The sequence below is a fragment of the Neolamprologus brichardi genome, chromosome 5 (genome assembly GCF_056152115.1).
Source record: "Neolamprologus brichardi isolate AB-2024 chromosome 5, ASM5615211v1, whole genome shotgun sequence".
NCBI classification, from domain to species: Eukaryota; Metazoa; Chordata; class Actinopteri; order Cichliformes; family Cichlidae; genus Neolamprologus; species Neolamprologus brichardi.
This window is the reverse complement of record NC_142108.1, coordinates 10,410,097-10,432,500: the sequence shown is the minus strand read 5'-3', so window position 1 is coordinate 10,432,500 and position 22,404 is coordinate 10,410,097. Positions and strand designations below refer to the sequence as shown.

At 41.6% G+C, this 22,404-nt stretch overlaps 1 protein-coding gene across 4 annotated transcripts in view; it reads left to right on the top strand.

Annotated features, from left to right (window-relative positions):
• Positions 1-22,404, top strand: part of plxna1b (plexin A1b) — a 181,207-nt gene that overhangs the window by 31,539 nt on the left and 127,264 nt on the right. For all 4 annotated transcript variants that reach the window (XM_006784514.3, XM_006784512.3, XM_006784513.3 and 1 more), the window contains exons 2-3: positions 4,356-5,781; positions 21,093-21,275. In XM_006784514.3, the coding sequence (XP_006784577.1) occupies positions 4,603-5,781; positions 21,093-21,275 (1,362 nt within the window). In that variant the 5' untranslated portion in view covers positions 4,356-4,602. The remainder of the gene's footprint in view (positions 1-4,355; positions 5,782-21,092; positions 21,276-22,404) is intronic.

The following is a 22,404-nucleotide window of genomic DNA, read 5'->3' as shown; positions in this document are numbered from 1 at the left end:
AAACCCATTTAATTTCTGCACATTTGTGTCATGATTTGCACTTAAAATATTGGATCGTTCTTTGTGTTCTGTGGCTGTATTTAAACGAAGTTATATCTTGGCATATATGCCTTTATTTGATAGTAATACTGGAACCAGATGGGAAATGTGGGAGTGATAGAGGAACTTGAGTTCAACAAAAGTCAGGCCAGGTTGAGAGTTAAACATGGACGGTGCAGTTATGTACAACAGGGATGGTTTTGCATTTTTTGTGTACCTACAGATAAAATTGTAGTTTTTCCTGCTGCACCACCTTGTTTTCAACCACCTGTGTTTACGCTGTGATTGGTCTACAGTAACTGACTTTGTGCACGAGTCTTGAGAATTTGCAATAATTTTTAGAGCTTTGCATTTTATTTGCTCACACGCATTTCCTGCCTTACTTATAATTTCCTGGCTTCTTAAATCCTCGATTACACCCACTTCCTCTTCGTTTGGTCCCAGACTTGACCCATATGTTGTGACAAGCCACAGAGGGCAAAAAATATGTCTGAATGCTGCTCTTCTTTCTTCTCTCACCACCTTCTCTTCCTCTCTCTCCCCTCCATTGTAGAGTGCTGTAATTGATATGCCACTGGCAATAAATCAGCACAAAGTTACGCTCTGAGCGGCGACCATTATCTGAACGGACAGGTTTAGTTGCTTTGGAGAAGAAGGTGAGAGAGCCAGTTATCCAGTTTAGCTCACAAGAGTCACCTGCCGCTTCACCAGCATTTGGGATTACCTCTCCACTTTTGCAGCCTCTTTAAAATGGGGGTCCTTGCTTTATAATCTTTGTTTTTCTTCCCCTCAGTCCTATTTCCAGTGCCCATAGGGATGCAGTACAGGCCTGTCGATTGATAGGACATTTCGATATCAAATCCAATAAACTCAGTCCCTTACAGCCAGCCGTCTTTAATGCTTTTCCCTGATGTGATAACACCTTCCCTGCCCCCGATATGGTGACTGCCCATTCCCAAAGCCACAGACGTGCTCCACACCAAAATGATTGACATGTTTTTCCTTGATGGTTCCAGATATGGCTCCCGACCTTCTGCCAGCACTCTTCCGCCCATTTCAGTTTAGCTCTGGAGGAAATTGAAATTGATGAGGGTTTGGAAGGATAAATAGAGAGAGGGGAAAAAACTGAGAAATTTGGGGGCATGTGTGAGAAGTTGAGCGAATAACTCAACAGTTGGGCGTGTCTACCCTGACAGTAAAGAGAGGAACTAAAGGTGTCTATAAGTAGACGGAGGCCTTCACGCCATGATGTCTTTTCACTAACCTGTAGTTGTTGATGTGTTTTGTGATGTCATTGTCTTATTGCCCTGATAGATAACAAGCAGCAGCAGACCCTAGATGCAATTTGTTGTGTGATTCACACTCTCTTACATCAAGCTGTGGCTGGTCTAAATGAAGAGGAATTACTGCAGGGACACTTTTTTCCCCAGGTTCCCTCTCGTTCTCTATCAGCCACTCTCATTTGCTTGTTCGCCCAGTCTGCCCCATTGTGTCTTTGCCTCACTTGGAAATGACAAAGGAAAATGAGGCAGCCGGCTTCCCTATGCGCTGCCACGCTTTAAATTGACATCTGCTCTCATCGCACAGCTCGACTGTACCGTTGAGCAAGAAATTAGTTTTTTTATAGGCTGGCTCGTCACTTTATTGCGGCTGCTTATGTCGAAGAGGCTGCGATCCGCGTCGAGCCGTTTTAATCTCACAGAGTGGAAAGTGGGGATATATCTGATAACTGCAGCTCAGGCCCTTCTCTCTGCAGTTTCCTTGCCGAGGTGCCTCGACCCACAGGGCTCCCTGGTGTTTGATTCTCGCGAAGGTAGATTAAAATGCAGCAGAAGTGCAACTTTTTCTTTGGCTCCTCACTCACTCTCCTTATTTTAGCCCATACAGTATCCTCTTCCCTCTCTCTCTGCCACTTTCTCTCTTTTTCTCTTTCTCTCCTTGTTTTTTTTCTCCCCCTCTTCCTATACATTTGTCTTTTCCTTAGCTTTTCATTTGTAGAAAATTGGATGACACCACCTCTCCCTGAACCTGGCTAGCTTTGTGTCAGTTGAGCTATGGTTTGCTATTCCATGAACATCACCACTACTATTTCTCTTCTCTCCTGCTTTCCCTCATTCTCTTTTTCTTTCTCACACACAGTTTGCAGCACCAGTGACTAAAATTTATGAGCAATTCAATGACTACTCTTACTGAGGTGTTTAATTCTTTCAAGATTTGTAAGAGTGCATTTTAGGGGTTTACACACCTATAATCTGTCGCTCATACCTGCCTTTCTCAAGGACAGAAATATCGAACAAAAAAGGAACAAGCTGACAGTCATCTCTCTCAGCCTGGCAGGCAGAGCTCCCTGCCCTGTATATCCACACTAATAAGTAAAAAAACTACAGCTTTTGCTACACAATCAAGAACAATCACGTAAATTCAGATGTTTTAGCACCACGATAATGGAGACTTTCTCAGGTGCTGCTAAGCCAGTTTTGGTTTTTAAAAAAATCCAGGTTGTGTATCAGAAACAGTCTTTTGGTATCAAAGGTCCAGTTGTTTGTACCTAATTAGGGGCAAAAATAAGTTTAATAGTAAGCTATTACAAGTGGACTGTCGCATATGTGCTGCTTCAGTGCTCTTTACTACACATTCCTACACTCTACAGACCAGATTTTTCTTCTTCACACCTCCGTCTGCCTCCTCGTTTGATTCGTCATCTGTTTCATGTTTTTGCCTCATCCCCCTATCCCCATCTCTTAACCCTGCTTGTCTCACTGTAGTGTCTCATCTTTTCCGATTTGGTATGGTCATAAAACACCTTTGGCACAGACGCTTTGATAGTCAAGGTGAAACTGAAGCATGGGATCCCTGGGAGAGTTGTGTCCTGTTTTACATAATCAGCATTTACAGAAGAACTAATGTCCTGGTGCTGCAGGAACATGATTGGCCTGTCAGCCGCCAGCACGCGCCCGGCAAACACTGCTCCTCATCACTGTATTGTCATTGTAGGACACCCAAAAGAGCATGGCCTCTCTATTTTTGACTCCTCCCCTTCTCCTCCTCCTTGTCCTTTACCTATAAAAATTCCATCCCTATAAATGATCTCACTCCCTCCTTTTTAATGTCTGTTCTCTGTTGAGTGTACATATAGCACATTGCATTCTGGGATTCATTATATGTGTGCATTATGAAATGAAATAAATGCCAGAATTAGCTGGCTTGAGGGAGCAGGTATGAAGGAAGCAGTGTGTAAAAGAAAAATACAAACATTGACTGTGCTGTAATTTTGTAGGCATATTGCCACATGTACTGGTGATAAAATGAGTATATCATGAACACTAGATACAATTTTGAAATTGAATCACATACTAAGGATGAACTGTAGCCATCGGCGTTGTATGTAGATGTGGTATATGTATGTAGATGTATTGCGTTGAGAAGTTGAGCTTTTGGCGGGGGAAAAGAAATCTTGTTCTGCAGTCTTCAGTGGGACTCATACTTGGGATGCATCATCTTTCTGAAATTGGTTCTAATTACATTGTAGGGTAAATGAATAACATGTTTTAAGGGTCCTTGCTGTGATTGCTGTCTGACCGAGGCACGGTTGGCTCTGGAGGAGTGTTGGAATGCAGTGGATCGGGCCCTTCATAAGCAATCAGTGAATGCTTGCAAGAATTTTCCTGTACGTGCAGCATATGTATTAGCCAATGGTTTTCATAGTGCCCTATGGCTATGTTATATTTATCCTGATATCTAAAGGATATATACTGCAATCATAGCTCTTTCAGAGGAAGCAGAGTTGTGGTTGCCTGCTGTGCTTCCATGAAAGCCCGGTGCTTGTTTACAGTTGTCAGAAGTGCAGGTATAGTTACAATCAGACTGTGTTGAAACTGGGGAGACCATGACAGTAAAGCCTTCAAGCAGTCCTGGCTATAAATTGCTTGCTGTCAATGTAACAGTGCCCACTGGCCCTTTTTCAAGAGCACACCTCCTCCAAAGCCACCACAGTAACACTGAAAGATATGAAATATTAAGGAGTTCAATGCTGTGAGTCTATAACTCATTCACAGGCTTATATTATGTGTACAGAGCCTTTAATAGTTGGCCTATGCTTTCCCTGCATCTTCACTCATAATTAAATGCAGACACACATTTGCCTTCCAGACTTGATTTGATATCATTTATTTATAACTAGGGCAAATGTCAGCTTGGCTTTTTTTTCCTTCTAATTTTGGATGTGCAATTTGTGGGCCTCACTGCCTCCTTGATGCATAATCAATAAGAAATGTTCCTTGAACACTCAAGGTGTTTTTTCTCTTTTTACCTTCCAGGGCTCCCACATCGTGGCTCTGTGGATGTTCCTGGTGACTGCTCACAACGCTGAGAACAGGACAGCGGATCAATAGGAGTTTTGCTTCCTCTTCTCTGATCCTTCTCTCTCTCCCTCCCTCTTAATCTTTGACAGTAGAACCGAAACTATCAAAAAAAAAATCCTGACTCGGGATTTGGAACCACAGCTTGCGCTCTCTTTCTCCTTCCCCACCCCCCTCCCAAGCCTTGCTTGTGCACATACCAAATATGTGTCACCTAGCTCGGTCAGTGGCCTCCTCTGGCCAGGGGAACTTTCTCCTCATAGGGCTTTTAGTCATCATCAGCTCATCCTTGTCTGGAGGCCAGCCCCCGCCCTTCAAAAGATTCATCCCAGCTGATTGTTCGCTCACACATCTGGCTATTCATAACAAAACTGGAGAAGTCTATGTGGGAGCTGTTAACCGGATTTTCAAGCTTTCCAGCAACCTGACCAATCTGCGCAGCCACATGACAGGCCCAGTGGTGGACAATGAGAAGTGCTACCCACCTCCCAGTGTCCAGTCTTGCAATCATGAGCTGGCCCAAACCCCGAATGTGAACAAGCTTCTTCTTATAGACTATGCACAAAACCGACTTATCGCCTGTGGCAGCACCTCACAGGGTATCTGTCAGTTCCTGCGTCTGGATGACCTCTTTAAGCTTGGTGAGCCCCACCACCGCAAGGAGCATTACCTCTCCAGTGTGGCAGAGTCGGGTACCATGTCAGGAGTCATCATAAGCTCCCCTCAAAGTCCTACCAGCAAGCTTTTTATCGGAACTCCCATCGACGGCAAGTCTGAGTACTTCCCCACCTTGTCCAGCCGCAAACTGATGGAGAATGAAGAAAATGCTGACATGTTCAGTTTCGTCTATCAGGATGAGTTTGTCTCTTCTCAGCTGAAGATCCCCTCGGACACTTTATCCAAGTTCCCTGCTTTTGACATCTATTATGTTTACAGCTTCAGCAGTGAGCAGTTTGTCTATTATCTAACAATGCAGTTGGATACTCAACTGACTTCACCTGATGCCAGCGGGGAGCAGTTCTTCACCTCCAAAATTGTGCGTCTCTGCATGGATGATCCAAAGTTTTACTCTTACGTTGAGTTCCCCATTGGCTGCACTAAAGATGGGGTAGAGTACCGCCTGGTGCAGGACGCCTTCTTGGCTCGACCGGGCCGGCAGCTGGCCAACTCTCTTGGGATTTCCGAAAATGAAGACATCCTTTTCACAGTATTCTCTCAGGGTCAGAAGAATCGCGCCAAACCACCCAAAGAGTCAGCATTGTGCCTGTTCACCCTTAGGAAGATAAAAAAAAAGATCAAAGAGAGGATCCAGTCTTGCTACAGGGGAGATGGAAAACTCTCCCTACCCTGGCTGCTTAACAAGGAGCTCGCCTGTATCAACTCGGTAAGCTCAAGTCTTTTTTGTTTCTTCTGCTTTTAGTTAGTAGTAAGCGATTTTGTAAGTTTCATTTTTTGTCACAACACACATATGTTTGTACTTGTGTAGTATAAGACTTCCTTGCTTGGATACAACCTCTTCAGTACTTTATGAATTTGTAATAAAAGTACTGTTAGAGCATATGCTTTTCATTCAGACAAAACACATTTTAATGCCACTAGTTGAATGCAGACCTACCTGTGCTATGTCACCAATGTAGACTGCTGATATATGCCTGCACTTATAAATGGCATAAAGTATGAAATAGTCTAATTTCTTTCTCCTGCTGCCTTTCTTTACTCCACAACATCTTGGTGCTTTGATTTAACCAGACAGGGGACATCATTAGCCCAGTCCCCTGGATTTGTGAAATGTCACTCAGGAGGAGCCCTCACGCTCTCACACACATACACACAGTATTGTTCGGTGCACTGCAGTGTGAAATCCTGAGGGATAGCATGAGTTAGACTTGGTTTTTACTTACTGATCCACAGTGCATGACCGTGCATGTATTACAGCCAACACACTCCAAATAGACAGACATAGCCTGGCTTTCTTCATTGTGAACATGTGTACCTGCTAACATCCTTTTTATTTTCTGAAAATATTCCTGGATCTTTTCACCATTTCCCCTTTACCCAAAACCTTTGCCCTGTTTCTGTCTTAGCTGACCACCTGTCTCAGCATCCACATCTTGCATCCTATGTCTGCTTTAAAAGCACCCATGCATTGTCTCCACCTTGCTCTTTCTTAAGATAGCTTAATTAAAGGACCCGTTTTAAAGCTTTTTTCTTTAAATGTCAGTGAACACCACTTTAGCGGCAGGTGTCTTCCATTCACACAACCACACACACACAAACCATTCACCCTGTGTTGCGTCTAATGGAGTGGGATAGTTGGTAAGAACAGCACTCTTTCTCTTTGTAGGTCTTCATTAGCTTGAGTGCGCAGGAGTGTTTTGTGTGGTAGTATAAGTGATGTGAATGACCCAGCCAAGTCCTCTTTTACCACTTTCTGTAGATGTATTCTTTTTCCTGTTCAGTGGCTGTCTTCATTCTTTATGGTTCTTTTCATTCTTAGGGCCCATCACACTGACAATAGCTCTAGGGCCAAAAAAGCAGCCTATCTCATTTATTTCAATTAGACCTTTGCACTGGTACTGCAGGAGCTACTGGTGCAGAGTGCTGCAAAGAGTTTGACTTTACCATTTATGGGGTGCAGTGCATCTGGTAACTCACTGTGAAGCCCAGTCAAATACTATATGTGCAAGTTTGCGTTACCAGGTAGATAACTTTGTTGCATTGTGCTGATAAGCTTAATGCTGTCATGATAACTCCTACCCAACCTCGGCAGTCTAAACTGCTGTACATTGTTGGCTTTTGATAAGACTTCAAAATATATTTCCTGCCTAACACAGTTTTACCAAGACCGCTTCCCTTGTTACATCAGGAGCACAGGTGTGTCCAATAACATTAATTATGGTTTTCATTTAAGTGTCCCAATAAATCATACTGGGAAGCCAGTGTACACCATATCAAGGCTCTATTTTAATGGAATGCAGCTGTTATTAATCAGTTGCACCTACGCATTTCCTGCTATGACACAACAGTACTGTTGTCAGTTTGAAAGTGTCTCCCCACCCCCTTTTTTCCCCCCATTTTGCAATTTGTATTGATTTTTTTTTTCCTCGCAAAGAACATCCCACCAAGGATTCTTCAGACCTAATACTGCTACAATCTTCACTTTAATGCCAGTGATTCCTTCATCAAATCACACATTCATGCTCTGTTAATTTAATAACACTGTTCCTTCCCCGTTTCTGTTGCAGCCATTGTTACAGGAGCTTTGGTAATCTTACATCTGCCGTTAATTTATCATCTCAAAAACTGTTGTCCCTTACAAGTTGTCATCAGTGATGATGATGATGATGTAATAGCTTCACAGATAAGCCGACCCACTGACCCTGTGGCAGCAGCAAAGCACGAGAGGTTAGACCCAGGTTAATGATGTAGGCGAAGTTTCCCCTAAGCACTGACCTTGTGTCAGCTGCCCACCACTGACCTTAACCGCCACCAGTGACCTGACCAATCTCAGATCTGAGATTATTTTTTTCAGTCTTGAAGCTAGAGCATTGCATAAATGATTAAACATGACAAGCACAGAAATAACTCAGTTAGACAGAATAATAATAACAGATGATTTGTATGTACTTAAATGCTTCAGATGTCACAGTGGTGCAGTGTTTAGGCCTGTTGTTAGGAGTAGGGTTTGAACCGTTTGGGGGCCTTAATGTGAAGTTTAAAGGCCTGCGTGGGCTACTCGAAAGGCTTCTTCACACAGTCTAAAGACATAATTGGCTATAGGTTAGGAGTGTGAGAAACATGCAGTTTAAAATGCACAGAAGACGGTGCTGCATGAATTAATGAATAGCTCATTATTTAAAGCATTTGAATGGTCTGTAACTCTTGAAAAATGATAAATGCTAACCAGTTCAATAACATAAACATAAGTAAGTACTATTGTGGGTGCATTATAATGCAAAGCAGTACTACATGGAATTATTGTTTTTAAGTCTGTAAGTTTATCAATTTAATTTGACTCATTCTGTCATAATGCGAGCATTATGTGTGCATTATTGTCATGTTTCGGCTGTGTGGCAGGCAGGAATTGGACCCAAACGCAAACTCACGGGGACAGAACTCAAAAGCACAGCTTTATTGCTGGAAAACAGATCACAAACAATACAAAACTAAACTAGGAAAAGCCAATTATAATGTAGACTAGGAGACACGGGGAGAATCACATGAGGGAGATCGCAATACTGACACAGAGAAACACAGGGCTTAAATACACTGGGAAATAACGAGGGGAATGAGACACAGAAGGGGAGCACAGCTGGGAGAAATCGGACATAACGAGACCCAAGGGAAGCGAAACTCAATACATTCACGTAGGACACAGACCTTCAAAGTAAAACAGGAAATGTAACATAGACGCAGACTTGACTAGGGGAGACGGAGCAACTAAGAAACACCAAGAACAATAACAGGGAGACACAGAGGGCGGCTAACTAAATACTCAGAAAACTAAAGAGAATACAAGAAAGCCAAACTAAGACACTAGACTAAAGAATAAAATGGGAAACGGCGTCGACGGGGAGACAGTTCTGGGGGCCGACCGTGCGGGCGGCAATGGCGGCGACGGGGAAACAGTTCTGGGGGCTGACCGTGTGGGCGGCGATGACGTCCAACTGGTGGCCCGGAAAGTGGCCGGCGATTCCGAGGTGCAGAACGTGGCTTGGGCAGCGGTGTGGCAGCCGCAGGACCAGGCGAGGCTGAAGCTGAAGCTGGACCAGGCGAGGCTGAAGCTGAAGCTGGACCAGGCGAGGCTGAAGCTGAAGCTGGACCAGGCGAGGCTGAAGCTGAAGCTGGACCAGGCGAGGCTGAAGCTGAAGCTGGACCAGGCGAGGCTGAAGCTGAAGCTGGACCAGGCGAGGCTGAAGCTGAAGCTGGACCACAGAGGGCGGCTAACTAAATACTCAGAAAACTAAAGAGAATACAAGAAAGCTAAACTAAGACACTAGACTAAAGAATAAACTGGGGCAACAAAAAGAACTAAGATCATAATACAAAAACTCAGAGACACAAACTCAAAACACTGGGTCACCGACCCAGGACCGTGACAATTATAATGTTTGTGCAAATGCAATTTGTTTTCTGCTACTATCAGAATGATATGTGTACATGTACAAGTCAGTGCAGTGTGTATAGTTCAATCAGGGGCAAAAATCTCTGTATCTTTGTGCAGTTGGTTAGTAATTAAAACACAGGCATGCAGAATTAGGTGATCAACACCTTTAAATTGTCAATCTCTCACTCTACATATCCACACACATTCTCGTAAGATACTGAAGTTTGGTCCTGAGCCCCACCCTGAATTTCAGCTGCTTCAGGAATTCAAATGCAGTCTGTGTAGTGTGGGAAATGCTCAGTGATGTGGGTGTGAAGGGTGAATGTGTTTAGGCTGACCCTTGCATAGAGTAGTTTAGAGGGCAAAGCGTGGTTGATGGTGGGGTGTGCGGTATGCCTGGACAGCTGTTGGCCACACAGCCGTAATGCATGACCAGACGCTGTGTGAAATTTTCAGATTTGTGCTGGATCGTAATTTCTTGCCTTCGGCCATCATTAAGATGATATGTTTATAGTCACAGTGAGATAGCTGTTTTCTGTAAACACAAATGTTTGAGCGTATTAGAAGCAGCTCTGTGATAAAAGATTTGTGTGTGCGTGCAAGAGTAAGATTGTTTATGCGCCTGTTTTGTCCCTGAGCTTTATTATTGAACCCCTGACCTTCTCCCTAGTTTGAGAGATCAATACAAACCATTTCCACAGGAGGAGAGTGAGATGGAGAGAGAGAGAGAGTTGCTAAGTTAGGGTTGAGAGGAAGATGACTACAAAAATAGGAAAGATAAAAAGTGTAGTCAGAAGAGAGGAGAAACAGGAGAGAGGCACAGTATAGAGGTGAGTGCAAGGAGGGGTGATTGAGTTGTGGGAATTAGACGAGAGAGAGGGGCAGCAGGAACAAGAGATGGATGAGAGAGAGAGGGAAAGAAAGGTGCTAGACGTGGGCGGCGATAAAAATGAAAGAACACGAGGGAGTCTGATCCAGAGGAAGAGTTGGATGCCAAAGCAACATACAGGAGAGAGTATAGGAATTTGAAGAACGGTGCTAAGAAGATGAAAAAGACAGCAAAATAGCAAAGTGAGCCAAGGTAGAGACTTGAAGGGAGTGAAAACTGGAGTGAAAAGCATTCGTATACCTTTTCCAAAATTCAGGAACATTTACAAAGTCGGTTTTGTTTACAAATGTATTATATCGAGGCAGTAGTTCAGATGTATGATTTTGGGTCTTTACGTGTACACCAATTGAATTGTTAAACGCAAAACCCAATAAATGACCTGCAGGCAAGATGAAAAATGACGCTGTGCTCTTTCTTTTTTTCTTTTTGAAGATGAGGACTTTGATGTTGAGCCATGTTTTGCGTTGCAATCATGGCTGACTAACTTGTAGGCGTAACTTGTAGCCGCCTAAATATGACACATGTGTGAAAGGCAGGGACAAAAAGAGAATATTATCAGAGAATGGATTAAAAAGATAAAATGGTATGTAGAGCTGGTAAGGAAGGACGAGGAACGATCAAGGAGAGAGCAGCAAGCCTTTTACAGCCAGCATGCTCGAAGGAGAGGCAGTGAATCACCGACAGAGAGAAGAGGGGTGAGAGGAAGAGTGATAGCCCCAGAAATCTTTTCACCGCCACTGCCAAGAACAGCTTGAGAAAAGAGTAGATGACTGAAAGAGGGGAGAAAGATGGAAGGAAGAGAGGAGAGTGTGATTGAATGCTGGCTGCTGCACAAATAATATCGGTGTCCGTCACCTGGGCACTGCACTGTCCTCTTCAGCGGCACACCTTTCTGTCATGTCAACTCTGTGTGTGTTGTGGCACATCTGTCCATGTGTACGTCTAGGAGGTGGTGCAATACAATGAGGACAGAGGAGCACAAGAAGACTCTTGGTATGTGAAATATTACAGAAATTAAAGAGGTGCACTTTAGGTAGAGAAAGTTGGGGAGCCTTGTTGCTCGGAGGTCACTTTGCAGAATGTATTTTCTTACTCACTGAATTTGTCTTAACTGATGGTCACTTCCAGCTGTTTTCTCTGCAGTAAGCAAAACAGAAAACTAGCAAGCACTGACCTTATTTTTTGTTTTTGTTTTTTTAAGTGCTCTGAAATGTAGTTGGAGAAAGTCGTAGGAAAGTTGTGGACTTAACATCAAGACAGTGGAGGGAAGCATGGCCATATTAAGTTAGAAAATCTCCATCTGAATCCTTTTAGCACACTACACAGCAATCCACAATGGAGATGCCCTGTAGCGGTCTCCAGGGTTTGTATTGGAGCTGTTCAAGGCAGTTTCTAATTGGCCGTCATAGCAGATATTTATATGGAATCTAAACCATGCTGGTCATGTGGTCTGAGAACAGCATTAGCTACAATGACTCTTTGTGTCTGTTTAATGCCATTAATGTTTTACAGACTAGTGCAAACAGATACATATTGTACACAAGATTGTCTTGTGTATAATATTGTTTTGGTAGGCCTTTTATATTCTGCTATTAGTCACACTTGGAACTGTACAGTATTGCAAGAAAAGGTGAACCCTTTGAAATGAACAAATTTTGCACTGGTTATTCACTGAGCCAAGTCACAATAATGGACTCACACAAACTAACTGAATTAAAAACAAAACAGAAAAACCCATACAGATGGTTGTGCCTTTCATGTGTATGCGCCACGCATTATTTAGTAAAAACCTACAGTGTTTAATTTGGGATAGATTTAGGGCTGCAATGAGGACAAAGTACTTAACAACCAAATACTTCTGTTGGAATTCTGCTACCACCCTTGTGCTCACTGGCTTTGGAATTTCTCTTTATAAGGATTATATTTGCCCTATTCAAAATGTCCCACTGCTTTCTCTCGATCCCCAGATGGATAGGAAGGTTTTGAACTTTGTCATAGGCCAACGCATCAATCATTTGTAGAATCAATCATAGCAAGTAGGAGTCCGTCTAAAATACTTTTTGTGTGTGTATGTGTACTGCATAGACCAGCTGTTGTTTGACCCACAGTGTCAGAGGTGATATTTGATGCAAAACCTGAAATCAATATCGAAGTGGTCACTTTGTGTTCAATATTTATTTTATGTATCTGGTTAAAGTGCTCACTGCTCGTGCAGTGTTTAAAAGCCACTACTTGTGAAGTTACATGGATTCTGCTGTTATTCATTACAATAGCTCTGCATTAATTTAAAGTTGTATATTTACAAAACCTTTTGATACCACTTTAATAAGTAAAGTAGGTATTTTAGGCAGTGTATGGATCAAGTCTTCAATTCATTAAGAATGAATGGGGGAAGCACGCACCTACAAATGTTCTAGTCTATCCTTGCATGCAGAAAAAGAAGGTGGGGAAAAAAACTACACGTAAAGTGTGTTGTCTAGTGTACCTGTCACAAGAGCTCCATCCTGACTTGTTTATAAGCCAGGCAGTAAGTGTCCAGTCCTAAATAATTTGCAAATGTGGAGCATGCAAATGATGCTATCTTGCTTTTCAGACCAAAAAAAAGAAATACTTCTAGTGAAACACCCAAAGGACTGAAATCCAGATCTGTTTAAATAATCCATCCAAACTATTCTCCTTCTTTTATCCTGAAATACACATTGTCATTTTGTTTGAGGGAAACTTGTGTTGTTGTTGTAAAGTCGACAGTGTTCCTTATGTTAAAGTGTTTGCAGTGGCAAAAAAAATATATAAACTAATTCTTAATGTTAAGATGGGTCTGAGTAGCCTGCTTACATTTCAGTCTGTGAAAAATATAAATGGAAATATAAATGATAAAAAATATAATGTTTTGAATTGGGTATTGGAAATTGTCTAGTTGTACTTGTAATGGTGCTCATTACCAGATTTCTTGTGTTGTGACATTGTTACCGACTAAATTAGAATATATATTTTTTGTCATCTTAAAACAAATATTCTGCACTTGATGAGCCCACATTAAATTAACCGAGCAGATTGTCATTTCTGTGTTAAGACAAAGTGGATTTGACTCTGAGGCCAGCTCCTAACCTTATTAAATCCGTCATTATAAATATGATCTGATGAATGTAGCTTGCATGTGGTCTCTGTAAAACACAGTCCTCTTTCTGCAGGCCTAATCTAAAAGGATGTGGCGGTAAATGTGTTTAAGTAATTAGACCTGATTAATTGAGCCAGCGTTGATGAACAGAGTTAATTGACAGTCTAAATGAGTTGAGCAGGGAGATGTTGATTGGGTGGGTTGTCTTTAAAGTTATTGGGCCTAATGAATCATGTTTCAGTTAGTATTTGGTCATTTGATAGAAAATTGGATTTTAAATCAGGAATATTTTCTTTTTTCTTTCTTTCTTTCTTCTTCTTCTTTTTTTTTTTTGTTTTGTAAAAGGCAAGGGTTTGCTTCGCGTCCCTGTAAGCTAACAGCGTCACACATACGCACGGTTGCTCTCATTCCATTATTAAAGAACAATAGAAAAACCTTCTCTCACTCTCTCCCTCTCTGTGGAGTGTTTAGCTCAACAAATCCCCATCTCCAGCACCACTCTAATGATACTAATTGCCAGTGTAATTATGTATTGATCGGTACTGTGTGTGGGTGTGTGTTGCATACATCATTACCTCTTCTTCACTTCTTTACAGGCTCTTAATACATCTTGGATACAGTCAGAATTAGAATTTCTTAAAGTATCTTTTGCTGTTTGGGTCAGCACTTTAAAGAGCCCGATCTCCCACTGCTGGTCGCTGGGCAGCTCCATCAGAGCAGTCAGAGGTTAAGTACTTTGCTTAAGGGCACCTGTGGTGGTTGATGATGGAAGGCGGAAGTATGTTATTCATTCACTTTCTACACCCATATGTCCCAGCTGGGCTAATGGGCCTCCTGATCACATGAAATCTTCTCGTTTCTAACTGCCTGTGTGCTTCCAAAGATACATTTTCAAGTGACAGTGTACATTTATGAGTGAGTGTGCATTTCGTATTATCCAGTAGGCAATATTTCTTCTTCTTCTTCTTCTTCTTCTTTCTATTCAGTTGGATTATGGTCTAAACATGTGGTGACAGCTTTTGGAAGCAGTTCTCTGAATAGGCGCCAACTCCTTGAGGTTTCACCGTCTGCCTGGAGTGCACTCAACATAGAAATTACCATCCTGCTACCAATGAATATGGAATTGGTGCAGTAATTTCTTTTTCTAAATTATTGATCAGTTAGGATCAAGTAACACATCCTAGAAAATGGCTAGAACGAATCAAAAGGAGAAGGAAAAAAAATAGATGGCACACAGGACCAAAATGATTTTTTCCCTGTGGATAAGCCCTTGGTTTTAAATGAACACTCTTTCCTCATGGTGACATTAATGCATCATTTTTGTCACACGCTGGGAAACAAGGTTGTTGTCATAATTGACACATAATTGACACAGTGGTGTCACACCTGACATTGGTGTTTTTTTTTTTCCTTCTTATTTTTATCCTAAACATAGACAGATGTGAGCTTCTAATTTTGGCTCGTTTCAACATATGTTCTTAGCATATCAAGTGCAAATTTGTGTTTGTAAAAGCTATGGGGATTAGGGTGTGTTATTTTCTTTTCTTTTTTTTAAATTTCTTTTTGGCTTAGAACAGGAAATGTTATATTTTGAAGATAAATGAAATAACTGTCAGATTTACAGAATAATCCAGAGCTCACTGTGAAATCCTCTGAACTTTTAAAGGAGTACTTTGGGGGAAAATTGATAAATTCTCTGTGTCTCACACACACACACACACACACACACACACACACACACACACACACACACACACACACACACACACACACACACACACACACACACACACACACACAGCGTGTTTAGTGACTGCACTATAATAGGATGAGGTATAAATGCATGAGGGGTTGAATAATTCCTTTAACTCAGAGATGAATTGCTTGGAAGCAGAACAAAACAAAAATAGTTGCTGCATGAGCCAGTTTAAGGAATATGAAAAATAACAAATTGTAAGCACACCACCACCTTCTTCCAGTGTGCTTATTTTCCATGTGACTTCACATACATCATTCACTTGTGTTGTTGAAGCAGACTGCCATATATCTGGGGGAAATCCTCTAAATATAATTTTTGGTGTGTATTCAAATAATATCAGGTCTTTATTTCCAGTTGAGAATCTCTAAGCCCCGTCACTAGTGCTATACATTACGAAGATCTGAGTGAGCCATGCTGGTAAATCATTTTGAAATGGTGGGCCAGTATTCTGTTTGCGCGCGTGTGTCTGGCAGTTATACATGAATTCTTTCCCCTTTGCTTCTTGCTGTATATTGCCACATGAAATTAATTTCTGTATTTCTCTGGGGGGTTGATGTCGACTGTCTTTGACTACAGAAATAAACACAGCACACGCACATAGTTATGATACCATGGATATCACTGTAAGCCACCAGGTAAAAGGTTGTTAGGCTGCTCTCTTGGTTAGAAAATCAGCACTTCCAAGTATCCTTGCAAGCCCATGCACACAAGCTCAGTAGCACTTCTTGTGTTTATTCTACTTGAAGAAAGTCTTGCAGTGCTTCCATGAGTTCAAAACCATCACTGAGATTTCTGGGTAATTTATGATGCTGCCCTCTCCCAAAATCCCTCACTCTGCTTGGAGCCAGTCTCACACATTCACACAGACATTCTCTTGCTCTCACGCACGCACGCACACACAGTGTATGCTGGCAGATGCAGGTACCTTGTTCGTGTGTGTGTGTGTGTGTGTGTGTGAAAACTTCATCAACATAGGACAGCAGAGGAACAGCCAGCACTTGTGGTTGATACCACATATGTTCGGTTTCCTCTTCATACTGCTGTCTGTCACTTTTTTTTGTTCACTTCTCTCTTTCATTCTTTCTCATCTTCTCGCACACACCATCATAAAAGTAGGCCATCGTTATAGTGAAATGCATCAGTTAGGTACATGTCATGTTTCTGGAAAAGCATTTACGTCTCTGTTGGCTTGATGAGGAGACAGCTGATGACTAGTGGGGAGAGAAGCATTTTCTTTTTGCTGCCCATGATAAATACACACACACATACATGCGCACGCATTCAGAAACTCACAAAAGCACACACATGAACAACAGGCTTGTCTCGAAACGACGCCGTCAGCATTAATGCCAGCCAGTTTTTGTCCCCCTCTCCGCTGTCCTCCTCCACTCCTTTACAGAGCATTTATTTCCTCTTACAAACAGGTTTCTACAAAGAAACATAGTGCCTGCTACTGCAGCAGGCTACCCAATTTATTTGCCTGTTTCTAAATGAACGAGTGTTTTGTGTTTGCCGCCCATGTTTCCTCCTTCCTTAATAGCCATAATTCACAGCAGTGTTTTCAGTCAACAACACTATGTATGTTCCCTTACATAAACCCATGTTGTACTCTGCTGTTTTCCATATGTTTCACTCAATGGAGGTGACTATTGACAAATTCCAGTCTGTGTGCCCAGACATATTTTCCTGACTTAATATGTTGAAGAAATGGCAATCATGGGGGAATGATTATTCAACCATTTCCTTTAGGCCTGGCCATCCAGCACACATCTGTAATCAGTCTGTTATTGTGGGTGGAGCTGTGTGCACACGTGTCTGGAGCCATATGAACATTTTCACTCTATTTTGCCATTTTGCAGCACGAGATGGGTGAAGCGGCTCCGCCTTCTTGAAGAAATACAGTTGTGGTTGATGAACATGATTACGTGGGGTTGTAGAGACCACTCTGGATTTATGTGTATAATTGTTCTCAATACTTACTAGCAGTATTTAGGTCAGACAGTTCTCTGCCACCATGAGTATGAGCTGCATATTAAGAATCAACAGCTAGAGAGAATTGTACAATTGTGTGTATTCAATAACACATAAAAGATCGAGTAATAGTCAAATCCAACAACAGTTAAATTAATCAGAAGTTATGTTTGTTGTTAATTATTCAATCAATTCATTTTTGTTTGTTTGTGCAAAACCATCTAGTAACTATCTGGTTCTCTTTGTGTCTGATTATAATAAACTCAGATGTTGATTGGAACTTGGCTTTGATAAATTGTTCAGGAGGTTTAAAATTCTAAATGATAAAAAAAAGAGGGCCCTTTCTGTGCAAGCTACATTTTAAACATTGTATTTACAATAAATGCTTCTTCACTTAGAAAAAATAAAGTGACAATGATCATGTCATTAAGAGCCATCAGCTTCTGTTTGCCTTGAGCACAGCACTCGCATGTTTTTCCCCCCTTTTCTTTTTTGGGAGGGGGGACAAAAGGCCAAGTTTCTGTGAAAAGCAAATCCACAAATTCATTCAGTGTGCACCGCAGGCACCCTGTGAAAATCAAAACAAGAAACCTCCTCTTCTGCATTTGTAAGACCCTGCTGCCAAAGTCAGCGGAAGGTTGTTGGCTTAACTCCTTCGTCCCCGGCGGAGCTGCGTGTCTTTGAAAACACTGCGGAGCATTACATGCAGTCTCCAGCCAGCAACTCTGCAGAGACCACAAAGGATAGAATATCCTTTCCATACTAAATATCAGCTCCAAATCACATGGGAATCTTTTAGTGTGTTAAATTGCAGAACCCACATCAGAGTGTAGCCTCTGTTAAAATGCTTTCCAACCTCAAGGGAAATGCTTTCTATTCCATGCTGATCTACGCTGTTTAAACCTTTTAGACCAGCAGGAATTGTATACCACCTTTACCCCCCAGTACCGCAGAGAGACCTGTGTAGGTTACTGTGTGAGCACTTGCTAATGCCTGTGTTTGTAATGGTGGTTTGTGTATTAACCCTTATAGAGTCTTGGGGCAACTGTATACAGTATTTTCCACAGTTGGCCTCCTCTAAAGAAGATACATTAACCTTTTTAGGTCCTGCCTCTTAGGCTTGTACATCTTGGGATTTTCTGTGTGTGTGGTTGTTTGTGTGGAAACGCTACTGAAGACGCATGCACTTCTTTCACATGACTACATGGTTTAAAATGGTTGGCCCTAGTTTTTGTCATATGATGTGTATGAGGAATTATTTTGTTGCTTGTAGTCACATCTGCTTGCTCAGGTTGAAAGAATGTCTCGGTTTATTGTGTGTGCGCATGGGTGCTTATGTGTCTGTTGTCTGTCAGTCGCCTTTGTTGTGAGGGATGAAAGTGCCTTCTAGCCATCAGTGGTTACTAAAGGAAGTTGTTTCAGGTAATGGTTGCGTTTGCTTCTAGCTCTCACTTCGTTAAATGCACACACTGCCATACACACAGAAACCCCCATTAAACTGACCCCGTTATTTGTTTCCTTCTATCCTGTGACATGTTAGGGCCGAAAAAATGGGGAGTAAGAAGGGGCAAGCACTTTGTTGTCTCGAGTTGATTGTCCCACCACCTCTCGGAGGACTTGGTCTAAGTGGGCAGATGTGTGATGGACAGAGGGCTGGAGTTGGTGACTTTGTGAGAAATGGAGAGAGAGGGGGTGGATGAAAAGAGAAGGTACAGAAGTAGAAAAGGACAGGGAGGGAATATTGATGTTTGCTAAGTTACTGTAGTGGCTAGGAGGAGACAGAAAAAGAGTGAGAAGGAAGAAAAAGGCAGAATAACGTTTTATTGACTTGTGCCGAGCTGCAGGCAATTTAAGCAGATCAGGAGGGAGAGGGTGTGAGGGAGAGGGTGTTATCTTTTCTCCTGTGCGGATCAATCAGATGATGTAGTGATAAGACTATGGATTACACCGCCATTTACACGCTCCCTATGTATGTGTATGTGTGTTGTCATGTGTGTGAATACAGCAACTCACACGTTTGCCGGCTGTGGTTAAGTCGCAGATGCACAAACATTTATTCTCTGTTAATAACAGCATCCAAAGTGGACTTTTTTTGATTGGCGTTGTCAAAGAAAATTGATACTCACACACTAATCATTGCTAAAAATTACTGTCTGATACTCAATTTCTACAGCAACGATACTAACAGTGCTGGCTTTGCCTCCTGCAGTTGACACACAACTTCACACATATCTGCTGCAGACAGCCAGGCACGCTAGCAGCTGAAGTAGTTGACGTTCTTGACACTAACAGACACTTAGGAACTTAAAGAAGTCAGTCAGGCTCCAGTTTGAGAAATATTTAAGTTTTAAACAGTTATCATAAATGTTAACCTGGCCATCACACAGCATACCGTTTAACTCTATTAGCAATAATCCAATAGTAATATTAGCCAACTGTTATCACTGTGGTAGCGGCTAGTGGCCGGGCTCATAATAAAGTGATAACCTTTGCTGTGTAGCTCCCATATTAATGTTATCAGTCCTGTACGTCTGGAACTTGACAGTGTAATTATTTTTAACAGGACAACAAGTGTTAAGCTTCTTTTAAAGTTCCAAATTGAGGCTGAGAAAAGTCTGAGCTCGTAGATGGCGTCAGCCTATCTTACCAACTTCATCTGATCAGCAGCAAAAACATGGTGACAGGTCACCTGACGCCCAGCACTACTTCAGACAACCTATTTTTTTTACATTTATTTTGCACCAGAGAATTACTTTGATTTGCTGTGACATTTATTGGTTTGGTTTAATTAATCAGTTGATGTCCAACAATGTAGAAAATATAGCTTTCAGTTTCCCAGAGTTTATGTGGTTTTCAGGCTATTTTTCATCTGATCAGAAGTTGGGAAAAAAAGATATTGATAGTGATGAAATAAGGAAACATTGGTCACTTTTCTAGCGTGGGAAACTAGAAACAACAGTCATTAAATGTTATCCATCAGATTAATGTATTAATACTTAACCACAGTGATACCTGATTGATATCCTGAAACTGTGTACAAAAATGTGCAAATGAAGTAAAGCATTTATTGGCTGTGGCATTTTAACCCTGCTTCATGGATTATACCCTGTGTTTGTATGTCATGACTGGTTAAAGCATCATATGGGTCAGTGGATTGCCTGGGGTAATAGACCCCTCGTGACACTGGAATGTTCCAGATATTGTCACATAGTCACCATCATTACTGCCGTGTCACCACCATGACCGAACACTGTGGAATAAAAGGGGTTTGCATGGTTGGATTGTGCTTTAAAGACAGCAGTGTGTGTGAGTGAATAACCTCAATTTCAATAATCAATCAACAATCAAATATGTTGGCCATTCTCACCGAATATGGAAACGTACAGCAAGTTGACTTTTAGGCAGCTTAGCTGCTTTTACGAATTGTTTTTAAGGGCATATAAGGAATTCTCAGAATGCTGCTTCACATGCGGCTTCCATAGTATGAGACCACATTAGTTTAGAATTTAAAAAAAGGCATTTCTTTTTTAAATTTTAAAAGGCACTTTGAATATAAAATCTAATTTGTGGCATTTTAGAATGTGTCTTTATATGAATTCATGATTAAACTGAATCTATTTAGTGTTTTGAAATGAGATACTTCTGCATTTCTTGTTGTAAATACGCACCTTAAAGCACAACAAATCTAAAGAATTCTCATGTCAGACAGAAAAACACTCACACAATCACCCCAAACATCACAACCTACATTAATTTGTTTTCTGCTGGACAATCTGCTTTAGATCAGAATAGAATTTTGAGTGCTTTTATTTTGTCTGATTCATTTCGTTGCCTTTCCCTCCTGTCTCTAGCCACTTCAGATCGACGATAACTTCTGTGGTCAGGACTTCAACCAGCCTCTGGGGGGAACCAGCACCATCGAGGGGATTCCTCTCTTCATCGATAAGGATGATGGCATGACTTCAGTGGCAGCGTATGACTACCGCGGCAACACTGTGGCGTTTGTTGGCTCACGCAATGGGAAACTGAAGAAGGTAGGATTGTTTGTGTGTGTGTGTGGTCTTTTTAAAAATTTTATTTTATTTTTTTATCAATTCTGGGTTTTCTTTTCCATTTGAACTGGATGGAATATGAAGTTGAAGGGAAATTGTGTGTAAGCCAAAAAGGCATTTTGATTTTTGTCGTTTATTTATTATCCAGTTAAAAGGAAGCAACTTTCTGGCAAATATTTTTTTACTCGTGAATGGTGACCACAGTTTTGCCCAGTGATGCTTGTCAGTTCATAAGCTGTGTACTGGCGGCCTAATCGTTGTAGATTTGCATAAGGCACTTTGCTGATGCTTTTTTTTATACTAAATGCGGTCATCACCATTTTTCTCGCTAGTGGCTATTTCCAGCAGGACATCAGAGTGTCTCTTTAAAACCTGTTAATTTAACAAGCAATTTAAAGCAAGTCTGCGCCTACTCTTTCATTGATTGTCATGTTTGTCACGTCAGGCATAAAACGTAACTGCTTTGTCCCAATGCCACGTACGGTCTTTTAAGAGCTCACCTTCAATCAATCCAACAGCTATGACTGGTGAATGGCTTTTCTGTTCAGGTCAGCTGTGCAGGGCTGAGGTGGATAGATAGAGCTTTGGACAGGGATAAAGTGGTGATGGATGCATTGGTGGGGAAGAAGAAAATCTAAAGTGCATTTCTTGATGAAACTATTGTCCCTTTCTTTGGGTCAATTTCTTTGTGGATTCAAAGCAAGTTAGGGTTTATGTCATCACACTTATGCGGCTGTTGCACCCTTTTCTGTAGAGGAATGATTAATGATGTGCAGTCATGTAACAAATGGACAAACCTCTGTGCCTGATTAAACTGATATAGCTGACCTTTTGTGATTGTATGTTAGATATATGTACAATTTTCTGCAATTATGGTCCTTTTTGTGTAACAGTGTTGTGTTCAATCTCAGCAATTGTTCCTTTGCGCGTGTGTGTGTGTATCCAGACTATGGAGGACAGAGCTCTCGGGGTAAATGGTATCTCATTAGAATTCACCCCATTTCTCTCCACACTGCTCAAGACCTGTCATCCATTCAATATTATGAATGTATAATCAGCCTGTGTGTTTGTGCACTTTTAATACGAGTTTATGTATTCACACAATGCTTGT